Source organism: Sitophilus oryzae, unplaced genomic scaffold (assembly GCF_002938485.1).
Source record: "Sitophilus oryzae breed Bouriz unplaced genomic scaffold, Soryzae_2.0 scaffold_41_pilon_pilon, whole genome shotgun sequence".
Lineage (NCBI taxonomy): Eukaryota > Metazoa > Arthropoda > Insecta > Coleoptera > Curculionidae > Sitophilus > Sitophilus oryzae.
In genome coordinates this window covers 628385-637340 of record NW_022146996.1, presented here as the reverse complement: position 1 = coordinate 637340, position 8956 = coordinate 628385, and the positions used below count along the sequence as shown (strand labels likewise).

Sequence of the window (8956 nt, the reverse complement as noted above, 5' to 3'; positions counted from 1 at the left end):
ACGACCGGTGATTGTTTTAAAAATTTTGATTTTTATATAAAGGCACCATCTATCTAAAATATTTTCAGCGTTACAGTGTTGCCGGATCATTTGGAAAGTGGTAGCATCTTTGTTATTTTAAATGGAAGTATATTATTACATTTTTTGGAAACTACTCTCATATCTCTTACAGTTTTTCGAGATAAAAAATAAAATTTGTGTAAAACTGACAAAAAAAATAATTTTGAATAAGCATTGGTAAAATTATGAATTGAACATTTTTAAAGTTGATATTTGAGTTATAACGAAAAACTAGAATTATTTCAATTGATATTATCTGACTTAATTAATTATACGATAATTCAAAGTTTATGAATTATATAGTCAAACTTCTTTAATATTATTTTGAATGACGAATTTAAAAATAGAATGATAACCTACAAAAAGAAATAAATCCCATCAAAAACATAGAATGTAAAAAAATGCCAAGTCTCGCAACACAATTCTTCCGCTATAAAAAGTTGTGAGATCTCGTGTAAAACAAAGTCAGTTTATTTTATTTAGTCTCTCTTTAAGCACCTATTCAACAATTTTGATATAAATTGTTAGTATCAATATTAGTCATCTTTATTTCTATAATAATTATAATGACTTGGTAATTGCACGATTTGATATTCTATAGTAATTAAAAAACTTTATTCTTAAGTGCACCGTTTAGATTCACTTAGTAATCGAAATAGTAGATTATTCTTTTTTATAATAATTTTGGTGCCCTGCATGCAATTGCCAAGTCATTATAATTATTATAAATAAAAATGACTGACCTATTGATACTAATAATTATATCAAATTGAGTGAACGAGTGCTAAATAACGACAAAATAAAATAAGCAACCCCAGTTTTACATGAGATCGCACAACTTTTTATGGCGCAGGAATTCTCGTTGCGAAACTTGGCATTTTCACCTTCTATGTTTTTAAAGTTTATTCCACAGAATTCGTTTTAGATAACTTTATCTAGGTTGATATCTCCTTAATCTTTTTCTGCAAAATTTATATACAAGCTATAGCTACATGTTCATTTTTATGGAACACTAAATATTAGTATGATATTTTGGCAAATTCTTCCGGAAATCCACGTTCCAAAAACCGGATTTTTCGGGAAAATCAGTCAACTCTTCGCTCGTCCAGCCAGGTCGTACTACCACGGACCTTTGCTACGCACACCTTGCGTTCTCTCTCTTATAACTGCAAATCTTCGGCTGCGTTGCCCAGTCACAGTCACAGTCTAATAATGAAAGCAGCGTCTTCTTTGTTGCTCGTTCTTGCACTTGCTGGTAAAGTTTTTTAACAACTTTTTATACAACTATCATTTAATCTACGAGTGATTTTTACTTAAAGATCATACCTGGACTTTTCGGTTTCAAATTTTGGAGTCATCAAATTGATCGAAAAGTGAAAGCTCGCATGTTACGATGAGCCGTTGTTTACTCCTGATGACATTTCTCGAATTCTTCTTTGAATGTTAATTTTGTAAAAGGTCACAGTAAAATGCCACATACGTGTTTAACAGTTGATCGTGGTTTATTTGGTTTTCTCAATATTAAGGTGAATAAAGAAAAAATATAAAATTTTAAAAATCTTGCATATTTTTGACAGACAGTGGACCATGCTTTCCTTCAGAACATGACGATCTCTATAGATCAATTTATACAGGGTATAAATGAGAAGTGCAACTCCTTAAGAAAGTGAGAGATGTTTTATTTCCATATAAAGATTTCTGATCTGGTGTTTTAATATAAAAAAAAATCTATGTATGATCGAGAAAAATTTGTAACAAGTTGGCTTGGAAATGACGATTGATGACATTTATTATTATACAGGGTGGTCTGAACTGTATTCCGGAAACTTCGGCAGTATATTTTGCAGATAAAAATAATTTGAAAAAAAAAGTTTCTAGAAATGTTAGTCCTAAAATGCTTAGTTTGGGAGATACAGGGTGTAGAAATTTCATTTTTATCGATTTTTTCTAAATAATTTCTGAAGTAACGTCAATATTTGGATGAAAATTAGTGTCTGCGAGTTTTTTGGCATGAGAAATTTGACTTTGATGTCAATATGACTCCTACTTGCAGAGGGCGCGGGGCGCCACGCCGCCACCTACCTATTTTTTAACTGATTTGAAGAGTGAGTGAAAAAATATACATTTACGGCATTTTCTACATAAAAAAGGTCTCTTGGTAAAAATGGTTATAAGTAAAGGTTTTCGAGATATTTAAAATAGAAATTATCAATTCCTGTCGTCATTGATATAAATTAAAGATGTTGACTAAATAGTTATTAGACTGACATCATAAATTTGAAATGTTCTTGGACCAAAAGTCCAACAGAAACTGTTTTGTCATTATTTTTTCGAAGAAAAAATTATAAATAATTTAAAAAAATAAAATGTTTCCAAATTTGTCATTTCAGTCAAATAACTAGGTAGATATCTACTCAACACGTTTATTTTTTGTCAATAATGACATGTATTGACTATTTCCATTCTAAATATCTTGAGAACGGTTGCTCATAGCGATTTTTACCAAGAGATATTTTTTACGTAAAAAATCAGGGAAATGTACATTTTTTCATTCAGTAGTTTATACAGGTACGGACGAAAAGTTATTACTCTTCAAAACAATTAAAACACATGTAGGTGGCGCCCCCTACAAGTAGGAGTCATATTGACATCAAAATCAAATTTTTCATCTCAAAAAACTCGCAGACATCAATATTCATCCAAATATTTACGTTACTTTCGAAATAATTTGAAAAAAAAACCAAAATAAATATGAAATTTCTACACCCTGTATCTCCGAAAACAAGGATTTTAGGACATACATTTATACGAACTTTTTTGCTTATATTTAACTGCAGAATAGGCTGCCGAAGTTTCCGGAATACAGTGCGGACCACCCTGTATATTTTTTATGTAAAATGAGAGCAATTTTCTTTTCTAAGCTACCTCTGACGCAGATTTTCTAATTCACCGCAATATACCAAAACAGTTTACTTTTCACACTGAACGCGCGTTTAGCTAACCATGTTAGCATCATCAGCAGATGATTGAAACAAAACTAATATCTACAAATTGAGAGTTGGTTAGCGAAACTCGCGTCCAGTGTTTAAATTAAAGTGTGTCGGTGTATGGTGGCGAATTAGTGTTTTATTATGTTGTTGTACCACCAAAAGTTCCAAACCCTAACGGTAATATTGTATGGTATTTGGTCATATGATGTAAGGTGAACGAAAATCGCAACATTTTTCTAAAATGGTTTAGACTAAAAAGTTGATATTTGATGTATGAATATTATTAATAAGTCATATTTTCAGGTTGAGTGTCATGTTTTTAAGTTCAATTTCACTTGTAACATTTTACTACATTTACTTTTATATCCCAATAATTTGAAAATTATAATTTTCTGGGTTATTTAATAAACTTAGACTGGACATTACACTTGTAAACAAGCAGTAGACCTGTCAATATTTTCGTCTACACTTTACCTAGTAATATATGACATATGCCAATCTTCGCTTATTAAATACATATATGTATTGTGATTTTGATTTATTCAATATAAATAAACATTTTGTCAATGAAAGCCAACTCGAAACACTTTAAATAGAAAACTGACATTATTTTTGAAAAAACTGTCACATCTTGAATTTCCTCGACCTTATTTATAATCTGTATATACAGGGTGTCTCAGAAATAAGTGCAAGTATTTTAACTGGTTGTATATTTCGGCCTCAGAAACACGCTTAATACGCCTATTTTGTGAAAAAAAATTGAAAATTTGGAATTTTTTGAATAAAATTTTGGATTTTTTTTAGTTTTAAGTTAAAAAACATAATTTCTTGATGATATGACAACATAGGTAGTAGCTTAAATTTACATGAAACAAGATCCAAAAAAGATCCAGTGGTTCTCAAAATTTTACCTAATATTAATTAGCAAAAAATATTTTTTTGGAAATTTTAAAAGTAAAATAACTCGGTTATTTTGGACTTTTTTTTTTGAAAAACGGTAAAGAGAAATAAATTTGAAAAACGGTAAAGAGAAAAATGTTTCTTTTGACTAGATGTACCGTCCCTTAAAATACTTGCACTTATTTCTGGGACACCCTGTATAATTATGATTTTAAAATAATTTATAGGAATTAAAGGTTGATAAGAAATAATGCAAAATGGCGTTGCTTGTTGTCTTGTTGTATATGCTTTTATTTTATTTAGTTTGTTATTATATTATGTATACTTTTCAATATTTTAGTATTAATTATAATAAAATTAGACTCTTATATGTAAATAAGAAAGTAAATAATTTTCCGATAAATATAATATTATTTTATAGCATTGCTAAATTACTTCATTAGTTTTGTTTTATGTAAGAGCTATGAATGGATATGTGTTGTTAAACAACAGTTTGATTTTAACTTAACACGCAACTAAAATGCATAACTAAAATAATACCGTAAGATCGAAAAAAACGGCGTCAAAGATGGCTGGGGAATGACAATCCATGATAATTTTAGCCAGCTCAATCTCTACCTGTCATTTACAAAAAAAAATTGTGTGTGTATGACAATACTTGTTAAAATTAATACTAATTATAGAAATATTAAGAAAAGGGAACCGTTATTCCCCATTTCGAGACACCAAATTTATTTCCAAAAAATATTTTTCTGGAATTTTAAACTTTAACATTTAAAAATAATATTTACTCGATATAAAAATAAGTTACTACCTTCTTAAGGTCAACTGACCGTAAGCGCCATTAAAAATATAGAAGAGTACGGGCTGGACCTCGCCAAAATTATTTTTGATGGTCATTTACCAGCAGTATTTGACGCCGTTTTTTATAGTATGGTATTAGAAAGATTGAGAATTTGAATCCTTAAGAACTGAATCCCCCCTTAAGTGGAACAGTTTGAATCTACAATAATTATATCCCTAATAATATATTTTTAATGTCCTCTCCTCTTTTATAATACTATTCTTTTTACCTATGTATTTGACGTACGTAAAATTACAAAATAATAGTATTATTTAAATGTAAACTCCTTCCTTTCTTTTTGTTAAACCAATGTTAGAATACCTACTAATATTTATGGAAAAATAATATGAACACAATAAAGAATTAATGTCAAATAATAAAAAAATCACAGACGTAGGTAATTAATATGTTTGTTCAATGAAAAACTATATGACAGTGACATCTGTTATCTATCATATTCATTCAAAAGTAAATTGTTTTTATTGCATTTGTGATTTTGTTTGTCGAAACCGTTTGTGATGTCGTTTCTTACCTTGATTATCACAGACATAATTATATATGTTGGAGGCAGATGTCGAATTTAGGCCAATGTCCAAAATAATTAGACATATGGCGATATGTCCATACTAAACTTGCCAGGGGGTTAATTTTTTTTTGGTATAATATAACAACAAAAGATTAACACCCTCCGCATAGAAGTTGAAACCAATGTAATCAAAACTCTTCCGCGTAACTTTGTGGATATAGGTAGGTATATTTAATTATAATCGCCATATGTCTAATTTTTGGCATTTGCCTCCAACATATACATTTTTCTAAAAGAATTTTAAAACATGAATATAAAAAATAAAATTGATACTTTTTTCTATGGTTGATTAACAACTCTCAACTAATTTAACATAATTTTCTTTTTTATAAATATACAATGTACTTTCAATAATTATTTTTGCCCCGAAGATAATTGTTACGGTCTATGTATTGTTTTCTAGTTCGTGTTGTCTGTTAAAATATTTAATATCAAATTTAAAACCCATCAAGTACATCACTTTCACTTTCTCAAATTCCCGCTGGACAAATTATCATAACTAAACAAAAATGATTTAAGTTGAAACCTTGAAATATTCTGAAATATTTTCTCACAGTCTATAAATTTGAGATTATTATTACTACTATTCAAATTTTAATATACAGGGTGCTACAAATTCGAGGTACGAGTATTCGCATCTCGGTAACCGTAATATATACGAATATGGTTAAATTTTGGCAATGTTGCGCTTTGGGATGTTCACCAAGATGCCATCCAAAAAGTTTTAAAAATTTCAAGGATTGCTTGAGTTTTTTGGAAATCAATTTTATTTTTTCCTGTCGTTACTTTTTAGAAAATCAAACAACTAATTGCACATTCTCGTAGCCACTTTATTAGGGTTATCTGGCAGTATTATTATATGTTCAGTTAGCTGCATTTGCAATTAGTTGCTAATCTGTGAGATAGAGAGGCCAACTTAATTTTTTTAAATACGGACCTGCATTTTTATTTCAAGTTTTGAAAGAACTCGGTCTCTTGAGTACAATGATACAACAACAAAACTCAATATACAAACGAAGCACTTTTGTATACAATTAAATTGTGTCCAATGAACTTATACGTAGCAGTTCTATATCCATGGAATATTGGGACAGTCTGTATATTGTATATTAAAAAATCTTACTGACGTGTTGCTGAATTTGAAGAATTTTACTGACGTGTTGCTGAATTGTGTGAAGTGTATACTGAAGATGGATCACTGTTCCTAATATTGGGATTGTTATGATAATACTCTCAAAATTGAAGTCAATTAATTTTAAATAATTTGGAACATGCCTTATTTTCACTGAATTTTTAAAGTTCCATTTATATATTTCATAATATAGGTATTTTTTGAATTGTAATAAGTCAATAAATTATTGTTTTTATAAATTCTATATTTAATAGACATTTTTAAAAGGTTTATCTTAAATAAAGACTTCTTTCTTTCCAAATTGTATTGTTTGATAATATCCAGCACTCTGACAAATATTTAAATAAATGATAGAAAGAAAAGTATGCCTTTTTCAGATTAAGTTTGTTTTATTCATTATATCACAACTAGCTGACCTTAACAAACAATAATAAAAATACTTTGATATATCATTCACAGTCATTCTTAAGGAAAGTGATATATTGAAAACTTAAATACAAATGAACGGATACAAACTAAGTTCAGGAAGAAACAAATTGCATTTTAAATAATAATATATGCAGATTCAGATTACAAACAATATCTAAGAACACTTCTTGTTGGCTCATTACTATTAAACAGACTTATCTAACCAACAAAAATATATCACGCTTCATGCTGAACCATTGACAGAAAAATAAAATGAAAATAAATAATAAAAAATTTTAGTAAAAATTTTTGATCAAATGCAAGTCGAAAAGTTATAAAAATGTTTTTACTGTATTGTAGTGAATTAAGAAGTTTGATAGTTAGATACACTTCAATTTTTATTACATTTTTGGGTTACTAAAAACCTCAGATGTACAGTAGAAAATATTTTATCATAGAATACTTTATAATAAAAATTGTACGTAGCTATATATTCTGTGATACTATTCACATACCGTTAGAAAAGAATTAACTTTTATCTTGGTATTTGCAGCTTGCGCATATGCAGCCTCCTCTAGAAAATCTTCGAAATCAAAAAGCGAAGATGATGCTCTAACGTCAGACGAATGTCCCGAACCGAACGGCTTCTTTGCTGATGCAGAGCAATGTGATAAGTACTACCAATGCGAAGAAGGTGCCATAACTGAGAAACTATGTCCTGATGGTATGGTTTTCAACGATTACAGCACTGAATATGAAAAATGTGATTTACCATTCAATATTGATTGTAGTGCAAGACCTAAACTGCGTAAGTAGCCTAATAATTAATATATGGAGGAAATAATTTGAATTTTTTCTTTAATTCGTTCTTGTATCTCAGATTTAATACTATCGTTGACTGAAAGAATTGGCTAGATACGCAAACTAATGGGCGAATTCGTGACAAGGCTGATTTGATTTCCCCTTACGTCTCAAGTGCTGTACGGTGGAGACACCAATCGTTCTGCGGCCAACGCATAAAACACATATTTTCTCTAATTCGGCCAGCGAAGGCATATTGAAGACGGCGTGGAATTGAAAGCGACAGTGTTGCCATATTAAAATGTGTAATATCTGTAATACGTTTGACGAAAATATTTTTGGATGAAAAATCCCCGTCTATGCATTGAAAATTTATTCGTGTCAAACATACAGGGTCCGGCAATAGTGCGTCGGGCATCTGTAGCTCCTAGAATCAAAAACTTGAGAATTTTGTTTAAGTGCAAACCTAAAGTATGTACCAGGATGTATTTCAGAAGGAAGAGTATGTTAACTTAGAGATTGGCACAAAAAAGGGTAGCGAAGTGGACCTGGATGATTTTTTAAATGGAACCTATATTATTGCATTTTTGGCTTCCTTTCAAGATCACTTTACATAACCTAAGATATGAATGAATATATTTCGATAGTTTCAGAGATATTAAATAATAAATCAAAATATATATTTTCAGCACTTCTTAAAAATTAGTAAAATACCGAAACTGTTCCGAAATCAAAAGTATATTAGGTATTTACTTTAGCTGGTCTGTTCTTACTTTGCTATAAATATGGTAATCGTAAAAATAATACAGAATGTTCAATATTCTACGCCAAACTTTTCTAAAATATAAAACAAAAAATATTTTTCTTTGTTTTTAAATGGGAAACTTACCCTGTATATTTTTTATTAGATCGAGAGATTTAAAAATGAACATTTTTTTGTATTTAGAGCATTTCAAAATTTTTTTAACGGTTTCGCAGATACGCGCATTATTATTTCATATAGCGCTTTCAATGGGTGAATGCAGGGAAAGATCGTTGGTTGGGCATTAAAGAGTTGCTGTGAGAAGATGCTGTATGAGGAATATGGGAACCATGAAGTATCTGCTGAGGCAGATTTACCAGGTTTGAGTACTCTAAAATACAAAAATGTTCATTTCAATTCTTTCGTTTTTTTTTATATTTATTTTAAATATGGTAAAGAGAAAAAATTTTGTTTTTAGAAGTTTGATGGTATT

The 8956-nt window shown here is 29.4% G+C and overlaps 1 protein-coding gene across 1 annotated transcript; it reads left to right on the top strand.

The window, feature by feature from the left end:
• The first annotated feature begins 1243 nt into the window (after positions 1-1243).
• LOC115885697 (protein obstructor-E-like) lies at positions 1244-7736 on the top strand. Its single transcript, XM_030904681.1, has 2 exons — positions 1244-1315; positions 7474-7736. Exons 1-2 carry the CDS (start codon positions 1273-1275, stop codon positions 7734-7736), a joined length of 306 nt encoding a protein of 101 aa, XP_030760541.1. The 5' UTR covers positions 1244-1272.
• The last annotated feature ends 1220 nt before the right edge of the window (positions 7737-8956 follow it).

What these genes read in the sequence shown, in the direction of transcription:
- LOC115885697 (XM_030904681.1), top strand. Translation starts at nt 1,273, where the DNA reads ATGAAAGCAGCGTCTTCTTTGTTGCTCGTTCTTGCACTTGCTG. An exon ending in GCTCGTTCTTGCACTTGCTG is followed by an intron (nt 1,316 to 7,473) that starts GTAAAGTTTTTT and finishes TGGTATTTGCAG; the next exon opens with CTTGCGCATATGCAGCCTCC.